Source organism: Thalassophryne amazonica, chromosome 8, assembly GCF_902500255.1.
Source record: "Thalassophryne amazonica chromosome 8, fThaAma1.1, whole genome shotgun sequence".
In the NCBI taxonomy this organism is placed as follows: Eukaryota; Metazoa; Chordata; class Actinopteri; order Batrachoidiformes; family Batrachoididae; genus Thalassophryne; species Thalassophryne amazonica.
This window is the reverse complement of record NC_047110.1, coordinates 105171108-105198328: the sequence shown is the minus strand read 5'-3', so window position 1 is coordinate 105198328 and position 27221 is coordinate 105171108. Positions and strand designations below refer to the sequence as shown.

The 27221-nt window shown below is 41.2% G+C and overlaps 1 protein-coding gene across 1 annotated transcript in view; it reads left to right on the top strand.

Moving 5' to 3' along the window:
- Positions 1-27221, top strand: part of znrf1 (zinc and ring finger 1) — a 180301-nt gene that overhangs the window by 149654 nt on the left and 3426 nt on the right. Inside the window, exons 3-4 of the mRNA XM_034177173.1 lie at positions 26370-26475; positions 26891-26983. Coding sequence (XP_034033064.1) covers positions 26370-26475; positions 26891-26948 — 164 coding nt within the window. The 3' untranslated portion in view covers positions 26949-26983. The remainder of the gene's footprint in view (positions 1-26369; positions 26476-26890; positions 26984-27221) is intronic.

Here is a 27221-nt window from a genome sequence, read left to right as displayed (position 1 = left end):
TCCAGCATGCAGGTGCCTCAGTCTGGATCTGGAGAACACCAAGGACACGCCCACATTATACAGACACAAACAAAATTCCAATTTGTTTTGAATTCCCTTTATTGACTGTAGCCTCGATCACAGTCATGTGGATGTAAGGAGAGATGTGTCCAGAGTTCAGACACTGAATTTGTTTGATGAGTGTGAAACACCAAAATAAAGACAGCACAAAAGCTGGCAGACGTCTAGTCTGGATTTTGCAGCACGAGTCAAAGGAGGAAACAGACTATGACAGAAGTAACACAGTGACTCTCTGAACTCTCAGTTGATGCAGGTGTCTGTTGGAAAACCAGAAAACAGAACAAAGAACTACAAGTCAGAAGAGAAAGAAGGTAGATTAGGGAAAGTTTCATATTTAATGGTGCGCAGACCGGAGAATCTGAGCACATTCTTCCATCATTTATTTGCCACCCATATTTTTCTTATACTCTCACAGACCTCTGGAGTAAACATAGAAAGAAAGAGAGAAAAATCTACGTATCAAGGCCACGTTTTAATCATTGAGCCCTCCAAATGCTACTGCGTGCACACAAGATAGTTCACTCCTACATTTTGAGGAATTCATACACACTTGCTATAACTGGTCACATTGCTACAGTCGAGGTCTCTGTACAGCTTAGCAGGTCTGGGAGCGTGCACTGGAGAGGTGCACTGCCACATCCACCACCATAAAGAACCTCTCTGGGTGCAGGATGGCAACCACCCAGGCACACACTTCACTTATGGGTGGAGACTCTTTACGTGAATTTGTTTTAGCTTGAAGATGAGCTTCCAAGACATGCTGACATTTGCTTTGCAAAGGGATTACTATTAGTCGAAATAAATTATATCTTGTGGTTGCACATGAATCAAAATGTTGGAAATTAATTAACAAGTGCACAAAAAAATGAATCAACATGTGGGAATTAATTTTATCTTGTCTCCATGAATTGATTAAAATATGCACACAATTTGGCAACCAGCTGCATGGATCGGGAGGTCTGGGCAGCTTTGCTTGAGCTGCTGCCCCCGCGACCCGACTCCGGATAAAGCGGAAGAAAATGGATGGATGGATGGATGGATGGATATTCACATACATAAATCAAAATGTACACATCTCACACATCTCATATATATATATATATATATATATATATATATATATATATATATATATATATATATATATATATATAATGTTGTTGTGTTTCGTTCAGGGTCGCCACAGTGGATACAGCCAGATCCTCATTGGTAATTGGCACAAGTTTTACGCCGGATGCCCTTCCTGACACAACTCCTGTTTTACCTGGAGAAAAATACAGCCGCTGGTGTTCCAAAGAGGTCTCCCATCCAAGTACTAACCAGATCCTGCTCTGCTAAGCTTCTGAAATCTGATGGGATCAGACTATATACACTCAACAAAAATATAAACGCAACACTTTTGGTTTTGCTCCCATTTTGTATGAGATGAACTCAAAGATCTAAAACTTTTTCCACATACACAATATCACCATTTCCCTCAAATATTGTTCACAAACCAGTCTAAATCTGTGATAGTGAGCACTTCTCCTTTGCTGAGATAATCCATCCCACCTCACAGGTGTGCCATATCAAGATGCTGATTAGACACCATGATTAGTGCACAGGTGTGCCTTAGACTGCCCACAATAAAAGGCCACTCTGAAAGGTGCAGTTTTATCACACAGCACAATGCCACAGATGTCGCAAGATTTGAGGGAGCATGCAATTGGCATGTTGACAGCAGGAATGTCAACCAGAGCTGTTGTTCGTGTATTGAATGTTCATTTCTATACAATAAGCCGTCTCCAAAGGCATTTCAGAGAATTTGGCAGTACATCAATCAATCAATCAATCAATCAATCAATTTTATTTATATAGCGCCAAATCACAACAAACAGTTGCCCCAAGGCGCTTTATATTGTAAGGCAAGGCCGTACAATAATTACGTAAAAACCCCAAAGGTCAAAAGGCCCCCGTGTGAGCAAGCACTTGGCGACAGTGGGAAGGAAAAACTCCCTTTTAACAGGAAGAAACCTCCAGCAGAACCAGGCTCAGGGAGGGGCAGTCTTCTGCTGGGACTGGTTGGGGCTGAGGGAGAGAACCAGGAAAAAGACATGCTGTGGAGGGGAGCAGAGATCGATCACTAATGATTAAATGCAGAGTGGTGCATACAGAGCAAAAAGAGAAAGAAACACTCAGTGCATCATGGGAACCCCCCAGCAGTCTAAGTCTATAGCAGCATAACTAAGGGATGGTTCAGGGTCACCTGATCCAGCCCTAACTATAAGCTTTAGCAAAAAGGAAAGTTTTAAGCCTAATCTTAAAAGTAGAGAGGGTGTCTGTCTCCCTGATCTGAATTGGGAGCTGGTTCCACAGGAGAGGAGCCTGAAAGCTGAAGGCTCTGCCTCCCATTCTACTCTTACAAACCCTAGGAACTACAAGTAAGCCTGCAGTCTGAGAGCGAAGCGCTCTATTGGGGTGATATGGTACTATGAGGTCCCTAAGATAAGATGGGAGCTGATTATTCAAAACCTTATAAGTAAGAAGAAGAATTTTAAATTCTATTCTAGAATTAACAGGAAGCCAATGAAGAGAGGCCAATATGGGTGAGATATGCTCTCTCCTTCTAGTCCCCGTTAGTACTCTAGCTGCAGCATTTTGAATTAACTGAAGGCTTTTCAGGGAACTTTTAGGACAACCTGATAATAATGAATTACAATAGTCCAGCCTAGAGGAAATAAATGCATGAATTAGTTTTTCAGCATCACTCTGAGACAAGACATTTCTAATTTTAGAGATATTGCGTAAATGCAAAAAAGCAGTCCTACATATTTTTTTAATATGCGCTTTGAATGACATATCCTGATCAAAAATGACTCCAAGATTTCTCACAGTATTACTAGAGGTCAGGGTAATGCCATCCACAGTAAGGATCTGGTTAGACACCATGTTTCTAAGATTTGTGGGGCCAAGTACAATAACTTCAGTTTTATCTGAGTTTAAAAGCAGGAAATTAGAGGTCATCCATGTCTTTATGTCTGTAAGACATTCCTGCAGTTTAGCTAATTGGTGTGTGTCCTCTGGCTTCATGGATAGATAAAGCTGGGTATCATCTGCGTAACAATGAAAATTTAAGCAATGCCGTCTAATAATACTGCCTAAGGGAAGCATGTATAAAGTGAATAAAATTGGTCCTAGCACAGAACCTTGTGGAACTCCATAATTAACCTTAGTCTGTGAAGAAGATTCCCCATTTACATGAACAAATTGTAATCTATTAGATAAATATGATTCAAACCACCGCAGTGCAGTGCCTTTAATACCTATGGCATGCTCTAATCTCTGTAATAAAATTTTATGGTCAACAGTATCAAAAGCAGCACTGAGGCCTAACAGAACAAGCACAGAGATGAGTCCACTGTCTGAGGCCATAAGAAGATCATTTGTAACCTTCACTAATGCTTTTTCTGTACTATGATGAATTCTAAAACCTGACTGAAACTCTTCAAATAGACCATTCCTCTGCAGATGATCAGTTAGCTGTTTTACAACTACCCTTTCAAGAATTTTTGAGAGAAAAGGAAGGTTGGAGATTGGCCTATAATTAGCTAAGATAGCTGGGTCAAGTGATGGCTTTTTAAGTAATGGTTTAATTACTGCCACTTTAAAAGCCTGTGGTACATAGCCAACTAATAAAGATAGATTGATCATATTTAAGATCGAAGCATTAAATAATGGTAGGGCTTCCTTGAGCAGCCTGGTAGGAATGGGGTCTAATAGACATGTTGATGGTTTGGATGAAGTAACTAATGAAAATAACTCAGAACAATCGGAGAGAAAGAGTCTAACCAAATACCGGCTGTTGTGTGGGCCGCTGAAGAGGAGGTACTGCTGGCCCACCGCCACTAGAGGGCGCCCTGCCTGGAGTGCGGGCTCCAGGCACCGGAGGGCGCTGCCGCCTTACAGGAGCAGCCAGGATGACAGCTGCCACCCATCACTGGAGACAGCTGATCCCAATTAACAAGGAGGTATATCAACAGGACGGCATCTCCACCTCATTTGCCGAGATATCGCCTTACCAAAGAGGTAACCATCTCAGCCTGCACACACGTGTGACTTTAATTGTATTCTCGTTTGATTATCTGTAGGACAGCTGACTACTAGACAAAATTCGGATAAGTACTCACCTTCCTACATTGTTGTTGACGAGAGGTGGAGGTGGACTCTCCACCCTCCGTGTTGCTGGGTGCAGCCGCATCCACACCTGACTGTTTCTGTTTCTTGCCAGCAGTACCGGATCCGACGAGCGGAGGCAGTGGCCACCTGGGAATTCGGGACTTGGCGGCTCCAGTATTCCCAGGGTTCGGTGGCAGAGGAAATCGGGTTGGTTCCGGTTCGACTTGGACAGACGTCTCCTATCGTCGAGCCTGCCCACACGACACCGTTGTAATTGGACTCCATTTCAATATTGTAATCGGTTGTATTTGTTGTGCCTGTTTCACAGCAGTAAAAGCAGTGTTATTCGACTCCTCCATTGTCCGTTCATTTGCGCCCCCTGTTGTGGGTCCGTGTTCCTACACTTTCACAACAACCGGCATCACTGAAAGCAGCCAAAGATAACGATACGTCTTTGGGATGGTTATGAGTAATTTTTTCTCTAATAGTTAAAATTTTATTAGCAAAGAAAGTCATGAAGTCATTAATAGTTAAAGTTAAAGGAATACTCGGCTCAATAGAGCTCTGACTCTTTGTCAGCCTGGCTACAGTGCTGAAAAGAAACCTGGGGTTGTTCTTATTTTCTTCAATTAGTGATGAGTAGTAAGATGTCCTAGCTTTACGGAGGGCTTTTTTGTAGAGCAACAGACTCTTCTTCCATGCTAAGTGAGGATCTTCTAAATTAGTGAGACGCCATTTCCTCTCCAACTTACGGGTTATCTGCTTTAAGCTGCGAGTTTGTGAGTTATACCACGGAGTCAGGCACTTCTTATTTAAAGCTCTCTTTTTCAGAGGAGCTACAGCATCCAAAGTTGTCTTCAATGAGGATGTAAAACTATTGACGAGATACTCTATCTCACTTACAGAGTTTAGGTAGCTACTCTGCACTGTGTTGGTATATGGCATTAGAGAACATAAAGAAGGAATCATATCCTTAAACCTAGTTACAGCGCTTTCTGAAAGACTTCTAGTGTAATGAAACTTATTCCCCACTGCTGGGTAGTCCATCAGAGTAAATGTAAATGTTGTTAAGAAATGATCAGACAGAAGGGAGTTTTCAGGGAATACTGTTAAGTCTTCAATTTGAGGCTGTCATTCTCAGCATCTGTGTGGATGTTAAAATCGCCCACTATAATTATCTTATCTGAGCTAAGCACTAAGTCAGACAAAAGTTCTGAAAATTCACAGAGAAACTCACAGTAATGACCAGGAGGACGATAGATAACAACAAATAAAACTGGTTTTTGGGACTTCCAATTTGGATGGACAAGACTAAGAGTCAAGCTTTCAAATGAATTAAAGCTCTGTCTGGGTTTTTGATTAATTAATAAGCTGGAATGGAAGATTGCTGCTAATCCTCCACCTCGGCCCGTGCTACGAGCGTTCTGGCAGTTAGTGTGACTCGGGGGTGTTGACTCATTTAAACTAACATATTCATCCTGCTGTAACCAGGTTTCTGTAAGGCAGAATAAATCAATATGTTGATCAATTATTATATAATTTACTAACAGGGACTTAGAAGAGAGAGACCTAATGTTTAATAGACCACATTTAACTGTTTTAGTCTGTGGTGCAGTTGAAGGTGCTATATTATTTTTTCTTTTTGAATTTTTATGCTTAAATAGATTTTTGCTGGTTATTGGTGGTCTGGGAGCAGGCACCGTCTCTACGAGGATGGGGAAATGAGGGGATGGCAGGGGGAGAGAAGCTGCAGAGAGGTGTGTAAGACTACAACTCTGCTTCCTGGTCCCAACCCTGGATAGTCACGGTTTGGAGGATTTAAGAAAATTGGCCAGATTTCTAGAAATGAGAGCTGCTCCATCCAAAGTGGGATGGATGCCGTCTCTCCTAACAAGACCAGGTTTTCCCCAGAAGCTTTGCCAATTATCTATGAAGCCCACCTCATTTTTTGGACACCACTCAGACAGCCAGCAATTCAAGGAGATCATGCGGCTAAACATGTCACTCCTGGTCCGACTGGGGAGGGGCCCAGAGAAAACTACAGAGTCCGACATTGTTTTTGCAAAGTTACACACCGATTCAATGTTAATTTTAGTGACCTCCGATTGGCGTAATCGGGTGTCATTACTGCCGACGTGAATTACAATCTTACCAAATTTACGCTTAGCCTTAGCCAGCAGTTTCAAATTTCCTTCAATGTCGCCTGCTCTGGCCCCCGGAAGACAATTGACTATGGTTGCTGGTGTCGCTAACTTCACATTTCTCAAAACAGAGTCGCCAATAACCAGAGTTTGATCCTCGGCGGGTGTGTCGTCGAGTGGGGAAAAACGGTTAGAAATGTGAACGGGTTGGCGATGTACACGGGGCTTCTGTTTAGGGCTACGCTTCCTCCTCACAGTCACCCAGTCGGCCTGCTTTCCCGGCTGCTCGGGATCTGCCAGAGGGAAACTAACGGCGGCTAAGCTACCTTGGTCCGCACCGACTACAGGGGCCTGGCTAGCTGTAGAATTTTCCACGGTGCGGAGCCGAGTCTCCAATTCGCCCAGCCTGGCCTCCAAAGCTACGAATAAGCTACACTTATTACAAGTACCATTACTGCTAAAGGAGGCCGAGGAATAACTAAACATTTCACACCCAGAGCAGAAAAGAGTGGGAGAGACAGGAGAAGCCGCCATGCTAAACCGGCTAAGAGCTAGTAGCTGCGCTAAGATAGCGGATTCCTAAAAACACACAAAGTGAATAATGTGTAAATAATTTAGAGGTGATTCAGCAGAGGGAGTGCTTTAGTTAAGGCACGTGAAGATTACACTGTGAAACAAATCGTTATCTAGGTAACTAGATCAATCTAACTGCGCAGATTAAACAGCTAACAGATACAGCAAAACACCGCTGTGCTCCGGAACAGGAAGTGATACAATACTGCAGTGAGAGCCAACCACCAGTAGAGGCAAGCAAGAGCCAAAAAAAAGCCACCAAATGACAAGAGAACAGATCTTACAAGAGAACAGATACATCCAACCAGCTTCACAACCACAGACCACGTGTAACCACACCAGCCCAGGACCTCCACATCCAGCATGTTCACCTCCAAGATCGTCTGAGACCAGCCACTCGGACAGCTGCTGAAACAATTGGTTTGCATAACCAAAGAATTTCTGCACAAACTGTCAGAAACCGTCTCAGGGAAGCTCATCTGCATGCTCGTCGTCCTCATCGGGGTCTCGACCTGACTCCAGTTCGTCGTCGTAGCCGACTTGAGTGGGCAAATGCTCACATTCGCTGGCGTTTTGCACGTTGGAGAGGTGTTCTCTTCACGGATGAATCCCGGTTCACACTGTTCAGGGCAGATGGCAGACAGCGTGTGTGGCGTCGTGTGGGTGAGCGGTTTTCTGATGTCAGTGTTGTGGATCGAGTGGCCCATGGTGGTGGTGGGGTTATGGTATGGGCAGGCGTCTGTTATGGACGAAGAACACAGGTGCATTTTATTGATGGCATTTTGAATGCACAGAGATACCCTGACGAGATCCTGAGGCCCATTGTTGTGCCATACATCCAAGAACATCACCTCATGTTTCAGCAGGATAATGCACGGCCCCATGTTGCAAGGATCTGTACACAATTCTTGGAAGCTGAAAATGTCCCAGTTCTTGCATGGCCGGCATACTCACCGGACATGTCACCCATTGAGCATGTTTGGGATGCTCTGGACCGGCGTATACGACAGCGTGTACCAGTTCCTGCCAATATCCAGCAACTTCGCACAGCCATTGAAGAGGAGTGGACCAACATTCCACAGGCCACAATTGACAACCTGATCAACTCTATGCGAAGGAGATGTGTTGCACTGCATGAGGCAAATGGTGGGCACACCAGATACTGACTGGTATCCCCCCCCCCAATAAAACAAAACTGCACCTTTCAGAGTGGCCTTTTATTGTAGACAGTCTAAGGCACACCTGTGCACTAATCATGGTGTCTAATCAGCATCTTGATATGGCACACCTGTGAGGTGGGATGGATTATCTCAGCAAAGGAGAAGTGCTCACTATCACAGATTTAGACTGGTTTGTGAACAACATTTGAGGGAAATGGTGATATTGTGTATGTGGAAAAAGTTTTAGATCTTTGTGTTCATCTCTTACAAAATGGGAGCAAAACCAAAAATGTTGCGTTTATATTTTTGTTGAGTGTATATAGGGATCAGGGATCATATATATATATATATATATATATATATATATATATATATATAATATATACACACACACAAGGTTGGGTAGGATTACTTTGAAAGAATACATATACGTGTATACATATTGTTGGGTATTTTCTCCTCCAAACATTCTTAAAACCTTTGATAAGACAAACAGAGTCAAGAAACACCAGTGAGACAGAAAGTCAAATTAATCACGCGCGGAGTGCGGCCAGGCTGTACACCAAAGCTACACTAAAGTCTGGCCTGTGCTCCCGCTCTTTTATTAGAGATGCCCTCATTACATCATAAAACTTGTCCTAAGGGGGGGGGGACAACGCGAGACAAGTTTCTTCCCGTAACATAAACACATACGTCAATAAGCGCAGCTGTAAGGACAAACAGTTTCTTTCTTTTACTCTTATCGTCGGAGGTCAGCACATCTCGTTCGTCTGTTGCAGTTATCAGCTGTTGTGCATCTGCCTGGAGTGTCCTGGTCTTCACACTAAATTGTATAAAGTGCCAGTTAATGTCTCATTGGTGCTGACAGCTGGAACACACATTGATGTGTCCACTTCACAATCCTGAGTGTTTCAGTTGAGTCCTGAAGAAGATGATCTTCTCTCTTCGGTACCATCAGGATTGTGGACAACAGGTCCTTCAGACGTAGGACTGATTAAAAATGCACAACCTGTAGTTATAAGGCCAAAAAACAGAATACAGACCATGTGTAAGACAGTATCCATTGAAACCTGATGCAATTGACGGAATCAGGCCAGTAATAGAGGATTTATTAACAGCAGGAGTAATAGTGCCATGTCCAGATTCACCATGTAACACACCCATATTTCCTGTAAAAAAGGCTCCGCCCTCAGCGGGGTGGAGAATGATTCAAGATCTGCAGGCAGTAAATGCTGCTGTGATTAAAAGAGCACCATGCGTCCCAGATCCACACACCTTGTTAAATTCGCTGAGACCAAATTCTAATAGTTTCTCAGTAATTGACATAAGTAATGCATTTTTCTCTGTGCCAGTACACCCAGATAGTCAATTCTGGTTTGCTTTTACCTTTAAAGGACAACGATATACATTTGACATTTCAGAAGAAGATGCTGCAGGATGGGGTAAAGATGTCGTCTTGCAAGCGACAGCCCTACTAAAAAATCCTGAACAACAGATGTCACCACCTGACCTGCATGTCACAATGTGGCATAAAGATCCTCCAGGTCCGGATGGTGACTATGAAACTAAATTGAAAAATGTTTCACCTGTGAAGCTGACAATGACCGATTTGATTCATGATGGCAACTCAACAGCTGTCATAACAGTAACAGGCGCCACTGAAGATGTATCAAAATTGAGATTCACAGGTATGCCATTACATATGTCACTTTGTAAGCCATATTTGACAGAATGGCAAGAATTGGGACTGACAGTCATAACAGCTTTGTCAGCCTCTGATTAGAGCAGAGTTGGACCACGAATGGAGTTCAGTCCATCAACCAAGTTGTATAATAATAAGTACATCCAGCTCTTCATTCCCAGTTCAGATTGACCCCAGCATGCTAAAACAAAATTGAATTCTCAGGCTTGGTTAAGACAGGTGCAAAACAGCACAACACCGTTCTCATGAGAAAGAAGACAAAGCTAAAACAAGGTTGAATAACACGTACATTCTCAGGGTGAAGTGCAAAACAGCACAACACCGTTCTCATGAGAAAGAAGACAAATGTACAAATGTTTAACAGTGATAACATATATACAAAATCTTTAACATTCCCCTCCTGTTTATCGCCTGTTAAACATACAGTAGGCATCACTCAGCTTAGCACTTCTTTTTGAGATTTTCACTAAGAGGTTCATCATGGTATGTTTTCTCTATAGGCTTACACCCCAGAGGTGATGTCATCAGCATTCCATGTCCGATAAACGAGCATGGTTGATAGCTGTCCTGCTGTTCCTGCACGAGGATTTGGTACTTCTATCATAGGATAGGCACCTCCCTGGTCACTGTGTTCCACCATGGGAGGGGCTGTAGGCACTTTCGCTTGACTGCGTGTTTGTGGTTTTTCTGGTTTTTCTGGTTTTTCACTTTTTACCTTAGGTTTTACTGCCAAATCATACTGTGGTGGCGGTACATCGTCATCCTCTGGTAGAGGAGATAAGGGTGTTGTTGTCACCGACGATCCAGCCGGCGGTGGTTGCTGAGGCTGTTCTGGTTCTCTGTGCTGAATTATCACATCTTCTTCTGCCTTACCTACAGCTTTCTTTTCCCTGCTTTCTCTAATCGTCGCTTCTCTGCTCCCTTCTGTCTGTTCTCTGCTTCCTCCTCCCAAAATGCCACTAAATCTGCCCCTACTTTCTGCAGCTTTTTCTCATCACCTTTATGTTCCCGTTCTAACTCCTTCTTCAGCTTTTGTATGCTGATCAGGTTCAGTCGTCCGTCAAAGTCATGTTTATTTATCCAGGTCTCCAATTTCTTTGTTGCTTTTGGATTTTTTGCCTCCATAAATTTCCAGTCGTCAGTTGATAAATTTTCCTTATTTTTAGACGTCTTACCCCCCATTTTTATTATATTTTTTATCCCTTGTTATAATTTGGACTTCAGACGGGGGCACACCTAGGGTGTTCTAAATCTGAAGTTTTCACACTTTCTTTGGACGTGACAATTAATTTGCCGTCGTGTGGTTGATTCCTTTCACCTCCCCGTAGGAAGCGGAATCGCTTGCCTGCTGCTTCCACACGCACGGTTGTCACTAACGTTGTCCAAAGTATTACACTTTCACACAGTTATTTACACTTACACAATACACTATGTACACATAGAAACACTTTTAATAATCGTACGCGTATTCTTATGCCAGGGGAGCTCGCCCTCCCGTGAAATTTAACTAATGTCCTGCATTAGGGGACTCCGCCGTCCCTGCCAAATTTAACTGCTTTTTTACAGTGCACGTATTTCTACCCGGGATTTCCTTTACGTATTAAAACAGAGGAGTCCGTATCCTCCTTCTGGAATTTAACTACGTGCGTCCCTCGCAACCGTAGAGGAGTCCGCCCTCCTTACAGAGTTTAACTGTGTTTCATTAACAGACGATTCTGTATCATCGCTTACGGAGTTTAACTGTTTTATGTGATCACTTTTATCCCCTACCGGTACGCGTATATAAACAGAGGAGTCAGCACCCTCCTTACAGAGTTTAACTGCTTTGCATTAACAGACGATTCTGTATCATCGCTTGCGGAATTTAACTGTTTATGTGATCTGATCACCACTCACTCAGTACTGTTTACAAAGAAATTTTACTCACTGACTCGACTTCCTGTCTGTCTTCTTCGGGAAAATCTCGTCAACCAGACGATGCCAACGGTGGTCGACAATTGCAGACACGATCAATCGATCGGACCTTGGCCAAGGATTTACGTCTGGACTTGACGACCTCCGCTGGACACCTCCGGTATTGTTGAGATCCCGGACGTAGCCCCCAGTCAATGTTGGGTATTTTCTCCTCCAAACATTCTTAAAACCTTTGATAAGACAAACAGAGTCAAGAAACACCAGTGAGACAGAAAGTCAAATTAATCACGCGCGGAGTGCGGCCAGGCTGTACACCAAAGCTACACTAAAGTCTGGCCTGTGCTCCCGCTCTTTTTATTAGAGATGCCCTCATTACATCATAAAACTTGTCCTAAGGGTGGGGGTGATGACGCAAGACAAGTTTCTTCCCGTAACATAAACACATACGTCAATAAGCGCAGCTGTAAGGACAAACAGTTTCTTTCTTTTACTCTTATCGTCGGAGGTCAGCACATCTCGTTCGTCTGTTGCAGTTATCAGCTGTTGTGCATCTGCCTGGAGTGTCCTGGTCTTCACACTAAGCATCACGTCACAACAGTCAAAAACAACCTTCAGGTCTATTACTCCCAGTTCATGATTGACCCCGTCATGCTTCACTCCCAGTCGTTAGCGGCTACAAAAACAAGTTGTATAATAATAAGTACATCCAGCTCTTCATTCCCAGTTCAGATTGACCCCAGCATGCTAAAACAAAATTGAATTCTCAGGCTTGGTTAAGACAAGTGCAAAACAGCACAACACCGTTCTCATGAGAAAGAAGACAAAGCTAAAACAAGGTTGAATAACACGTACATTCTCAGGGTGAAGTGCAAAACAGCACAACACCGTTCTCATGAGAAAGAAGACAAATGTACAAATGTTTAACAGTGATAACATATATACAAAATCTTTAACACATATATATATATATATATATATATATATATACACACACACACACACACACATATACTCACACATATATATATACACACACACACAAGGTTGGGTAGGATTACTTTGAAAGAATACATATACGTGTATACATATATATATATATATATATATATATATACACACAAACACACACACACACACATATATATATATATATATCAAAGCTACATTTAATGACGTTATGCACTGACATTATGCACACACACACACACACAAACAATATAAAATAATTTGCTGCCATGACATTTTCTGTTTGTACATTTTTACATCATACATCAAAAAAACCCAAAACAAAAACAATTTGATTTTTGCTGGCATCAGGATGTTTGTTGCCATTGGAGACCAGTGTCCTCACCCACGTATGTTCTTCCAGCTTTTCACACAAAGTATTTTCTTTCTACAAAGATGGCATTTTCTGTAAATGCTCTAAGGTTTGTCTCGTCTATTCCACATGTGGCTTGACTTTGGACTTGTCACTTGGAATGAGTTTTCCAAATCAGAACTCATACTTAAATTAGTGACTTTGACTCATTGCCGTAACATCAAACTGGAATAAAAAAGATATTTTATCCCATTTTTCCACTTGAAGGAAGCAAAACACAGCGACACTCTGCACTTCGGTATTCAGGCTGAGATCAGATGTTGTATTCCTTAATGTTAGAATCAGTTTTCTGACTTTGCTCGTCTCCATGTCTCGGATCTGGATCTGCACAATGAAGCAGGAAGTGACTAAAGATGACGAAGATGTGATGAGGCTAAAGCTGCCGCATGATCATCAAAGTGTGTTATGGTGTGATTTAATATGGCACGCTCTGTCACAAGGATGCTGGGAGGATGGAGGGATACTCTACACTGAACAATAGAAGAGAGGAATGGTCAGCAGAGAGGAGATGGATGGATAGGGTGGAGGAGGAGGAGGTGAGTAGGTTTATGGGAGTTTGTTGAGGAACTAAGCTGATTTGTAGTCAGATCATATGTCTTTTGTCTCTTAGTCCTTCTTCCAGTCTGCCCCCTCTCCTTATCTCTCCCACAGTCTCTCCCTCTATCTGTTGATTGGTCAATCGACAGATCTATTGTTCAATGTGCCTCTTCATCTGTTTTTCCTGCAGCTTGAGCAGCAGCACACAATTCAAACAGGTTAAAGCTGTGAGGATTCAATAGTCACTTGACTTGAAAATTTACAAGTAGGGCTTTTAATTTGAAATGAGTGTTAATTGTAAAGAGCCCTTTTACGTTATGATGTAAAGTGGCTGGCACTGCCCGATGTAGCGGATTCACAAAAATCTTTAATGCCAAAGAAGGCGCACTCCAGGGAGTCCAAATTTCCTGTCTTCAATGTAGGACGACATAGCTCAGCAGAGGACGATGTTTGGTGATGGGTGACTGACCGCTAATATGTAGTTCAACTTTCACCATCCGAGAGTGGGTGCATTTTGTAGCGCACACCACAGAGCAGTAGAATAGGTTGGCAGAGCTGGTCATCGACTCAGCGTTTGTGACATCAGGTTTGTGAGGTATAGCCTACATAAATTCGACATCTCCGCGACTGCATCACTTGCAACTGGTGCATCGTCAAGATAGATTCTACATATTCCTTCACATATCTTCATATTTCCTCATGCCAAAGGTATCCCGAGGACATGGTGCGTCCTGTCAAGCCTCCAACGTTGGCGAACAGAGCAGCAACTCTATTATGCAGTTGTGCTCAAGTGTAAGCAAATGTTTTCCAGTTTCAAATTGTAAAAATAATGGGAGCGCGCAGAGCTGCTGCAGACAGCTGTACTTACTTTCTGTTTAAATGCTGCAGGCAGAAGTGCAACATGTAAAGCTACCACAGATACCATTTTCTTGAATGTGCTTTACTGTTTTTAAATGCTATCAGTATCAGTGCATTTTTTTCAGGAAGTCATTTAGAAACGTTGTGAATCTAAAGGAAGTAGATTTTATCATGTGATAACAGGAACTTCCCACTAGTCCTAGTATTAAGGAGAGCATGTTGAAGTTGTTTTTACATTTACGGTAGGATATATGCTGCACTAAATTAGGTTAAGTTTTGTTACAAAAGTGTGACAAAAAAAAACACATTTAAATATGCTGAATTATCAATATTTGTTGATTTTCAATTCAAAAGATTTATAGACAACAGTACCATTAAAGGTGATTAATGGTGTGTGTCTCTGGTTTGTTAGCTATTTGAAAGTATTACATTTATTTGTGAAAGTTAAAATCACTTTGGGGTTGTAAGAGGTTAGGACGAGCGGAACGTAGGACCAGTGGAACGTAGGACCAGCGGAATGTAGGACCGGCGGAATGTAGGACCGGCGGAATGTAGGACCGGCGGAACGTAGGACCGGCGGAACGTAGGACCGGTGGAACATAGGACTAGTGGACTCTTCCCGTGATAACGGAGAAAGCTCAGGAGCGGCTATACATTTAAACAGTTCTGGAGCTGAAGATGAAGAATTGTGTGGCAAAATAAAGTACAATTGTGCCATAAAACACTTTTCTAGCACAAGATGTTGCATAAGGTCCAAACAGTGCATCACTCCTCGGGCATTCACCCGACCCTCTCTTGCATTGAGCAGAAGGAACTGCAGTTGGAGACCTTTATCAAGTCTAACATCTCTTCATGTGGGAAAGCCATGTCATATGTTGATTTAGTCCAACCGAGTTTTTGATCGGAGACGTTTTAGCCTCTGAACATGACTCTTCCAGGAATTTGTGGAAAGTTGCTACTGTCCGCTATCTTGAATGCAACGGCAATGCACTGTTGTCTATTTATAAAAGGACAACGGCTTTACAGGGTGAGACTAAACATGCCCACACAGGAAGCTTATGCACTAAACGTGTGCACAGCTATCCCGGTTATATGGTGCACAACATCCCATAATGTCCTGCACATGCAGTAGTTGTACTGCGGCAGAAGATTGTTTTTCCTAGGCAAATCAATTGCGAATAAGAAAATTAATATTAGAAATAGGTAAAAAAAAATAAAAATTCACAAATGAAATGTTTGGCGCAAGGAAAGGAGAAAATGCTCTCCAGGTTTCCCAGCAGTGAGGATGAAAAACAAAGCAATCCACAGGGGTGAGGCAGATGAGACACTTTTGATTCCCAAAAAGCATTTTAGGATCTGCAGTGAAGACTTTAACGGTACAATGCATCCGGAAAGTATTCACAGCGCTTCACTAGTATCCACATTTTGTTATGTTACAGCATTATTCCAAAATGGATGAAATAAATTTTTTCCCTCAAAATTCTACTCACAGTACCCCATAATGACAACATGAAAATTGTAGAGTGGTTGAGTCATCACTCTAGACTTAACCCTAGACCAAAACTGGAACACAACAAAATGTGGAAAAAGTGAAGCACCGAATGCACCGTATGTTTACAAGATAAATTTATATTTTTATAAATTAAGACCCCATTTTATTTTTCAAAAGAAGGATGTAATTGCTCCTGTTTTAGACTTGGTGGCAAATGTGACACTGATATATGCCAAATTCAACATGAAATCAGAGCAGGTTAAACACATAAAAAAATTCTTATCTAACTGTGTATGAAACTGAAAAAGTGATACATTAATTATTAATAGTTAATAAGTGGGGTGCTGTGACACCACGAACCACAACATTGGTTGGGGCTGACGGTGTTGTATACGACAGCTGAGTACAAGTAAAAATATTATTGGCTGCTGCATTAATGTTCAAAATTTTATTTCGTGCAGCTTTAAAGACCAGCTTTATTCAGCACTGCTAAAATCAACAATGGTGTATATGGCTGAGAAGTGGAAAGTAAAGGGAGTGTGGGAGAAGAAGCTGGAGGTGTCAGAAATAAGAACGATGAGGTGGATGTGTGAAAACCAAGTGAGACATTCAGAGGAATAACAAGAGTAGGAGGAATATCTAAGAAGCTTCATTACAGTAGGGCCGGGCAGTTCAGATGGTCTACAGTCGGTGATTCCACAAAATGCAGCATCTTTCTGTGTCATCGTAGCACCACGTCTGAGTCTCCTTTGATGGCACAGGTCCTTTCTGCTGTCGAGGACTGGAGCTGTTTTCCTGCAGCTGTTGTCCAGTTAATGAAAGTGTTTCTGTTGGAAAAAATCTTCCGACAGGGTGTAGTGTGTGTTTTGTGTTTCCTGATTGTGTGAAACAGAATAAATGGGTTATCGAGCCTCGAAGGGAACACAAGACCGCTCACTCACAACTTCTTCTGTCCTCAGGAAGATCCCAAACGAACAGATCGTGCGGTGTTCAAAATAATAGTAGTGCTATGTGACTAAAAGGATTAATCCAGGTTTTGAGTATATTTCTTATTGTTACATGAGAAACAAGGTACCAGTAGATTCAGTAGATTCTCACAAATCCAACAAGACCAAGTATTCATGATATGCACACTCTTAAGGCTATGAAATTGGGCTATTAGTAAAAAAAAAAAAAAAAGTAGAAAAGGGGTGTTCACAATAATAGTAGCATCTGCTGTTGACGCTACAAACTCAAAACTATTATGTTCAAACTGCTTTTTTTGCAATCCTGTGAATCACTAAATCAACTCAAATCAATTATATTTATATAGCGCCAAATCACAACAAACAGTTGCCCCAAGGCACACAGTCACTAAACTAAACAGTCCAATCACTAAACTAGTATTTAGTTGTATAACCACAGTTTTTCATGATTTCTTCACATCTGCGAGGCATTAATTTTGTTGGTTTGGAACCAAGATTTTGCTTGTTTACTAGTGTGCTTGGGGTCATTGTCTTGTTGAAACACCCATTTCAAGGGCATGTCCTCTTCAGCATAAGGCAACATGACCTCTTCAAGTATTTTGACATATCCAAACTGATCCATGATACCTGGTATACGATACATAGGCCCAACACCATAGTAGGAGAAACATGCCCATATCATGATGCTTGCACCACCATGCTTCACTGTCTTCACTGTGAACTGTGGCTTGAATTCAGAGTTCGGGGGTCGTCTCACAAACTGTCTGCGGCCCTTGGACCCAAAAAGAACAATTTTACTCTCATCAGTCCACAAAATATTCCTCCATTTCTCTTTAGGCCAGTTGATGTGTTCTTTGGCAAATTGTAGCCTCTTCTGCACGTCTTTTATTTAACAGAGGGACTTTGCGGGGGATTCTTGCAAATAAATTAGCTTCACAGAGGCGTCTTCTAACTGTCACAGCACTTACAGGTAACTCCAGACTGTCTTTGATCATCCTGGAGCTGATCAGTGGGTGAGCCTTTGCCATTCTGGTTATTCTTCTATCCATTTTGATGGTTGTTTTCCGTTTTCTTCCACGTGTCTCTGGTTTTTTGGTCCATTTTAAAGCATTGGAGATGATTGTAGATGAACAGCCTATAATTTTTTGCACCTGCGTATACGTTTTCCTCTCTCCAATCAACTTTTTAATCAAATTACACTGTTCTTCTGAACAATGTCTTGAGCGTCCCATTTTCCTCAGGCTTTCAAAGAGAAAAGCATGTTCAACAGGTGCTGGCTTCATCCTTAAATAGGGGACACCTGATTCACACCTGTTTGTTCCACAAAATTGATGAAGTCACTGACTGAATGCCACACTACTATTATTGTGAACACCCCCTTTTCTACTTTTTATACTAATACCCCAATTTCATAGCCTTAAGAGTGTGCATACCATGAATGCTTGGTCTTGTTGGATTTGTGAGAATCTACTGAATCTACTGGTACCTTGTTTCCCATGTAACAATAAGAAATATACTCAAAACCTGGATTAATCTTTTTAGTCACATAGCACTACTATTATTCTGAACACTACTGTACATGCTCGATTTCTGCTGGTTATAAATGCAAATGTGTCAGAAATCAACCACGTGATTCTTGTTCCTCTGAATCACATTCCGTAAAGCACGAGGTTTTATCTCGCTGTCCGCCTGGTTGTGATATTGTGTGGCTGTTTTCACACTTTCATACTGTAGAGAAAGTAATGTTTGTTGGAATGTTACCATCTTTTAATAAGAACAATAATAACATTTATTTAGTCAGGAAATGTGCTTTTTTCTCAGTAAAAACATCACAATTTAAAAAGAATCATGAGAACAAATCATAATTAAATAATATCAAATTAAAACATATGCAAACCAACAACTATAAATAACATGACATAAAAACCAAAAATAACAGTGTTTTAAAAGATTAGAGCCCAGTGGGATAAGTATGGAACCCAGGTCGACAGTAGGTCAATTCCCTGCTTCTGTCCCTGCTTCTGTCCTTCAACACACACACACTTAGTGCTTGATTTAAACTGATTCCTTGTTATTTCTGACTGAAGGACATTGATTTCTTGTGATTTTGTGTGGAAGGTTTCTCTTGAAAAACATGTCCATAGTCCACAGCAGTCTTCCTCATACAGTAGTGTGATTATGCAAGACTTTTTAGATCATCAGGAGAGCTTATGGTATTATGGTATTACATACTTATTTTCCATCCACTGTCAGTCAGCTTTTACTTCAAATTGCTACTTCCCGTGGGGTTCAAACTAATAGGGCACTGTAGTCTCATTTGGGTGCAGACGCTAAAGGGGTAAAAATATGATGCAAATGATGTCATTTCTGTACTACACAGCATTTTCAGTGGGTTTTTGGGTAAATTACACGCAAACAAAGTGAAAATGCAAAGAAAAAGTGACGATGCGATGGAAAGTGGACATACGTATGTTGTGGTTTGTTCATGACCCGGAGCACAAACATGTCAAAGTGTTTTTGCAGACGAGAAAACGTAGCTACTCTGGTTAGCTGTGTAGGCAAACACTTACTGACACGACATCTCCGACTCACTCACTTTGTCTTCCCTTCTCACTGGGAAATGAAAAAAAAAAAAAAAAACTTTTCGCAACTGCTTCGGTGATTGCAGCAGAAAACAAAACAATACACCATTTTTCGGCTGCGTAATGGTTTGTGATAATTCGACATTAATCGTAACGCGTGATAACAGGTCACAATGGTCCTTAAGGACTCTTGATGCCTCTTGTCTGAATCATCACATTCGTGATGTCTGGCCAAGAATGTATACTTTGTGGCATTCATGACTTGTCGTCATTATGTGTAAACGCACCATAACAGCTCTTCATGCACCCAGACGGCTAGTGGATTTGTTTGTTTTTTTAGAAGAATTAGCACCATCAATAAGCTCCTTCAAATCATTGTCCATCAGCAAAACAAACTCCAGCATTACAACCCCTGGCAAAAATTATGGAATCACCGGCCTCGGAGGATGTTCATTCAGTTGTTTAATTTTGTAGAAAAAAAGCAGATCACAGACATGACACAAAACTAAAGTCATTTCAAATGGCAACTTTCTGGCTTTAAGAAACACTATAAGAAATCAGGAAAAAAAAATTGTGGTAGTCAGTAACTGTTACTTTTTTAGACCAAGCAGAGGGAAAGAAATATGGACTCACTCAATTCTGAGGAAAAAATTATGGAATCATGAAAAACAAAAGAATGCTCCAACACATCACTAGTATTTTGTTGCACCACCTCTGGCTTTTATAACAGCTTGCAGTCTCTGAGGCATGGACTTAATGAGTGACAAACAGTACTCTTCATCAATCTGGCTCCAACTTTCTCTGATTGCTGTTGCCAGATCAGCTTTGCAGGTTGGAGCCTTGTCATGGACCATTTTCTTCAACTTCCACCAAAGATTTTCAACTGGATTAAGATCCAGACTATTTGCAGGCCATGACATTGACCCTATGTGTCTTTTTGCAAAGAATGTTTTCACAGTTTTTGCTCTATGGTAAGATGCATTATCATCTTGAAAAATGATTTCATCATCCCCAAACATCCTTTCAATTGATGGGATAAGAAAAGTGTCCAAAATATCAACGTAAACTTGTGCATTTATTGTTGATGTAATGACAGCCATCTCCCCAGTGCCTTTACCTGACATGCAGCCCCATATCATCAATGACTGTGGAAATTTACATGTTCTCTTCAGGCAGTCATCTTTATAAATCTCATTGGAACGGCACCAAACAAAAGTTCCAGCATCATCACCTTGCCAAATGCAGATTCGAGATTCATCACTGAATATGACTTTCATCCAGTCATCCACAGTCCACGATTGCTTTTCCTTAGCCCATTGTAACCTTGTTTTTTTTCTGTTTAGGTGTTAATGATGGCTTTCTTTTAGCTTTTCTGTATGTAAATCCCATTTCCTTTAGGCGGTTTCTTACAGTTCGGTCACAGTCGTTGACTCCAGTTTCCTCCCATTCGTTCCTCATTTGTTTTGTTGTGCATTTTCGATTTTTGAGACATATTGCTTTAAGTTTTCTGTCTTGACGCTTTGATGTCTTCCTTGGTCTACCAGTATGTTTGCCTTTAACAACCTTCCCATGTTGAGTTTAGACACAGCTGACTGTGAACAACCAACATCTTTTGCAACATTGCGTGATGATTTACCCTCTTTTAAGAGTTTGATAATCCTCTCCTTTGTTTCAATTGACATCTCTCGTGTTGGAGCCATGATTCATGTCAGTCCACTTGGTGCAACAGCTCTCCAAGGTGTGATCACTCCTTTTTAGATGCAGACTAACGAGCAGATCTGATTTGATGCAGGTGTTAGTTTTGGGGATGAAAATTTACAGGGTGATTCCATAATTTATTCCTCAGAATTGAGTGAGTCCATATTTTTTTCCCTCTGCTTGGTTTAAAAAAGTAACCGTTACTGACTGCCACAATTTTTTTTCTTGATTTCTTATAGTGTTTCTTAAAGCCAGAGAGTTTCCATTTGAAATGACTTTAGTTTTGTGTCATGTCTGTGATCTGCTTTTTTTCTACAAAATTAAACAACTGAATGAACATCCTCCGAGGCCGGTGATTCCATAATTTTTGCCAGGGGTTGTAGATAAACACTGCCCCCACTAGTGGGCGGTAGTTGCCTTGTGTAATAGTACAAAATGTATGGAACCAAATTGCATGCTACATGCAATGCAACACAAATGGGATGAATAATCCATGTCACGTGACATACAAAGCACCAATGAAATAACAAAGATCCACTCAGCCGTTAATGGAGACAGAATTTGGAATTTCCATCTACAGTTGAAAACACAAATTAGCATTTGACTGTAATGCAGTTATTGGAATTTTAAGCCACTTCTGTTTATGCACAGTGTGTAATATGATGTGTATGAAGTGGTGCATTCAATTGTGTTTTTTTTTTTATTATTTCTGAATGCTACTTTATACAAGTGACCTTGGTCAGATATGAGAATTCTTTATGCTCTTAAAACTGTAATGTAATAGAGACAGATGGTCCAGGAGGAGTCATAGATTCTCATCCGTTCATGCTACAGAATCTGGAGATAAGCACTGTTCCCAGCAGGCCTCAGGCCCTATACAGTGGTGCAGTATAGCGTCGTAATGCCCGTATAGTGGTTCCTTTGGAATTTACTTGTTGCTATGGATATGTTGCTGTGACAGCGATCCTTCATCTGTTTTGAAGGAGTGAGCAATCTGGGATCAAATATGATCTTCAACAGTTTATTCTGGCTAACATGGTAATTCACATATGGAACGCTAAGCAGTAAAGTAATGCAACATTTGTTATTTTCCTTTATTGAAATTTCCTTATCAGAGCTCCATTGTCTACATAATGCCTTTTCCTGTCTGCACCAGGTCACGTTTCTTTATGAAATATTAGTACGACTATCCGAAAACTAATGACCCGCTGAGCCGCGGGTGGTCTTCTATCTTTAGATTTGAACTCAAATGAGATTCATTAAAGATATTTACTATTCAAGGCAGGGTGGCGTACAGTACAACAATCTTCAGCCTGGTTCAGCACCTGCATTCAATCATTTTAAATTTGGAAATAAAAGTAGTCAGTCACTCCAAACTGTGACTGTCTAGCGTTGGGACCAGGAGGCAGAGCTGTGGTCTTTTACACCTCTCTGCAGCTTCTCTCCCCCTGCCATCCCCTCATTACCCCATCCTCGTAGAGACGGTGCCTGCTCCCAGACCACCAATAACTAGCAATAATCTATTTAAGCATAAAAATTCAAAAAGAAAAAATAATATAGCACCTTCAACTGCACCACAGACTAAAACAGTTAAATGTGGTCTATTAAACTTTAGGTCTCTTTCTTCTAAGTCCCTGTTGGTAAATGATATAATAATTGATCAACGTATTGATTTATTCTGCCTAACAGAAACTTGGTTACAGCAGGATGAATATGTTAGTTTAAATGAGTCAACACCCCCGAGTCACACTAACTGTCAGAATGCTCGTAGCACGGGCCGGGGCGGAGGATTAGCAGCAATCTTCCATTCCAGCTTATTAATTAATCAAAAACCTAGACAGAGCTTTAATTCATTTGAAAGCTTGTCTCTTAGTCTTGTCCATCCAAATTGGAAGTCCCAAAAAACAGTTTTATTTGTTATTATCTATCGTCCACCTGGTCGTTACTGTGAGTTTCTTTGTGAATTTTCAGACCTTTTGTCTGACTTAGTGCTTAGCTCAGATAAGATAATTATAGTGGGCGATTTTAACATCCACACAGATGCTGAGAATGACAGCCTCAACACTGCATTTAATCTATTATTAGACTCTATCGGCTTTGCTCAAAAAGTAAATGAGTCCACCCACCACTTTAATCATATTTTGGATCTTGTTCTGACTTATGGTGTGGAAATGGAAGACTTAACAGTATTCCCTGAAAACTCCCTTCTGTCTGATCATTTTTTAATAACATTTACATTTACCCTGATGGACTACCCTGCAGTGGGGAATAAGTTTCATTACACTAGAAGTCTTTCAGAAAGCGCTGTAACTAGGTTTAAGGATATGATTCCTTCTTTATGTTCTCTAATGCCATATACCAACACAGAGCAGAGTAGCTACCTAAACTCTGTAAGGGAGCTAGAGTATCTCGTCAATAGTTTTACATCCTCATTGAAGACAACTTTGGATGCTGTAGCTCCTCTGAAAAAGAGAGCTTTAAATCAGAAGTGTCTGACTCCGTGGTATAACTCACAAACTCGTAGCTTAAAGCAGATAACCCGTAAGTTGGAGAGGAAATGGCGTCTCACTAATTTAGAAGATCTTCACTTAGCCTGGAAAAAGAGTTTGTTGCTCTATAAGAAAGCCCTCCGTGAAGCTAGGACATCTTTCTACTCATCACTAATTGAAGAAAATAAGAACAACCCCAGGTTTCTTTTCAGCACTGTAGCCAGGCTGACAAAGAGTCAGAGCTCTATTGAGCTGAGTATTCCATTAACTTTAACTAGTGATGACTTCATGACTTTCTTTGCTAACAAAATTTTGACTATTAGAGAAAAAATTACTCATAACCATCCCAAAGATGTATCGTTATCTTTGGCTGCTTTCAGTGATGCCGGTATTTGGTTAGACTCTTTCTCTCCGATTGTTCTGTCTGAGTTATTTTCATTAGTTACTTCATCCAAACCATCAACATGCTTATTAGACCCCATTCCTGCCAGGCTGCTCAAGGAAGTCCTACCATTATTTAATGCTTCAATCTTAAATATGATCAATCTATCTTTGTTAGTTGGTTATGTACCACAGGCCTTTAAGGTGGCAGTAATTAAACCATTACTTAAAAAGCCATCACTTGACCCAGCTATCTTAGCTAATTATAGGCCAATCTCCAACCTTCCTTTTCTCTCAAAGATTCTTGAGAGGGTAGTTGTAAAACAGCTAACTGATCACCTGCAGAGGAATGGTCTATTTGAAGAGTTTCAGTCAGGTTTTAGAATTCATCATAGTACAGAAACAGCATTAGTGAAGGTTACAAATGATCTTCTTATGGCTTCGGACAGTGGACTTATCTCTGTGCTTGTTCTGTTGGACCTCAGTGCTGCTTTTGATACTGTTGACCATAAAGTTATTACAGAGATTAGAGCATGTCATAGGTATTAAAGGCACTGCGCTGCGGTGGTTTGAATCATATTTGTCTAATAGATTACAGTTTGTTCATGTAAATGGGGAATGTTCTTCACAGACTAAAGTTAATTATGGAGTTCCACAAGGTTCTGTGCTAGGACCAATTTTATTCACTTTATACATGCTTCCCTTGGGCAGTATTATTAGACGGTATTGCTTAAATTTTCATTGTTACGCAGATGATACCCAGCTTTATCTATCCATGAAGCCAGAGGATACACACCAATTAGCTAAACTGCAGGATTGTCTTACAGACATAAAGACATGGATGACCTCTAATTTCCTGCTTTTAAACTCAGATAAAACTGAAGTTATTGTACTTGGCCCCACAAATCTTAGAAGCATGGTGTCTAACCAGATCGTTACTCTGGATGGCATTTCCCTGATCTCTAGTAATACTGTGAGAAATCTTGGAGTTATTTTTGATCAGGATATGTCATTCAAAGCGCATATTAAACAAATATGTAGGACTGCCTTTTTGCATTTACGCAATATCTCTAAAATCAGAAAGGTCTTGTCTCAGAGTGATGCTGAAAAACTAATTCATGCATTTATTTCCTCTAGGCTGGACTATTGTAATTCATTATTATCAGGTTGTCCTAAAAGTTCCCTAAAAAGCCTTCAGTTGGTTCAGAATGCTGCAGCTAGAGTACTGACGGGGACTAGCAGGAGAGAGCATATCTCACCCGTGTTGGCCTCTCTTCATTGGCTTCCTGTTAATTCTAGAATAGAATTTAAAATTCTTCTTCTTACTTATAAGGTTTTGAATAATCAGGTCCCATCTTATCTTAGGGACCTCGTAGTACCATATTACCCCATTAGAGCGCTTCGCTCTCAGACTGCGGGCTTACTTGTGGTTCCTAGGGTTTGTAAGAGTAGAATGGGAGGCAGAGCCTTCAGCTTTCAGGCTCCTCTCCTGTGGAACCAGCTCCCAATTCAGATCAGGGAGACAGATACCCTCTCTACTTTTAAGATTAGGCTTAAAACTTTCCTTTTCGCTAAGGCTTATAGTTAGGGCTGGATCGGGTGACCCTGGACCATCCCTTGGTTATGTTGCTTTAGACGTAGACTGTGGGGGGTTCCCATGATGCACTGTTTCTTTCTTTTTTTGCTCCGTATGCATCACTCTGCATTTAATCATTAGTGATCGATCTCTGCCCCCCTTCTCGGCATGTCTTTTTCCTGGTTCTTTCCCTCAGCCCCAACCAGTCTCAGCAGAAGACTGCCCCTCCCTGAGCCTGGTTCTGCTGGAGGTTTCTTCCTGTTAAAAGGGAGTTTTTCCTTCCCACTGTGGCCAAGTGCTTGCTCATAGGGGGTCGTTTTGACCGTTGGGGTTTTTCATGGTTATTGTATGGCCTTGCCTTGCAATATGGAGCGCCTTGGGGCAACTGTTTGTTGTGATTTGGCGCTATATAAGAAAAAAAGTTAAGTTAAGTCGTGAATTTCCAAAGGAGGATTTGCACCAGACGCACAACTCAAAATATTCTCAAGATTCCTGCTTGATCTCGGAGCTCCTGCACATTTTTGTGTGTGCAAAAGAAAACTGTTATTTGTGTCTGTGCAGTGCAGCAGCCTGCTGCTCCCCTCTGTTTGATATGCTGCTGAAGTCTCTGAAATTGTTGTTTTTGGTGCATCCTGATGAATTGATGTGTTTCTTCTGTGCGTGCACGTGTGTGTGTGTATGTGTGTGTGCGCGTGCCTGCCACCTTAGATGATGTGTTGGCGAGGGATGCCGGTGAGTGTGTGATCTGTCTAGAGGAGCTTCAGCAAGGCGACACCATAGCCAGACTGCCGTGCCTCTGCATCTACCACAAAAGGTGACGCACACATCAACACACAAATGCAACAAATTCCACCGCACACTTTGTCATTTCACGGTTCCTTCAATTTGCTGGCGGTGAACGACAGTCGTTAGTGTGATTTTAAGGTTATGCATTGATCAGCGGATAATAGAAATAGTGCACGGAGCGTGTCAGAATGAAGGTGCACGTGGAGTCGTTCCATCTGTTTTTCCTGAACCAGTGCAGCACTCAGAGACATTTCAGAGTGCTCAGCTCTGCACTGTTTCACTGCACAAAATGATCATTTTTTTGGACTGTTTCCTAAATAGACTGTGAATGTCTGACCCTTGCCGACTGTATTTGCTGCTGCACACATCTGTGCTTTCATTGAACAATAATTTTATTTGATGTTTTCATGTGTGTGTGTGTGTGTGTGTGTGTGTGTGTGCAGCTGTATAGACTCATGGTTCGAGATCAATCGGTCCTGCCCTGAACACCCGTCTGACTGACCAGACCTTCAGACCTGCTATGAAAACTGCTTAAAGTGAGACACACGGACACACTAAATGCATATTAAAATGTGTAGGTAACACATTACAAAAATACAAAAATATATATTTTTTGACTTTGAGAATAAAGTCAACATATTACGAGAATAAAGTCGGAATTTTATTAGAAAATACTCATAATATTATGAGAATAAAGTCATAATGATAATAAAGTAGTTTTATGAGAAAAAAACTTGTAATATTACAAGTATAAAGTCATAATATTACGAGAAT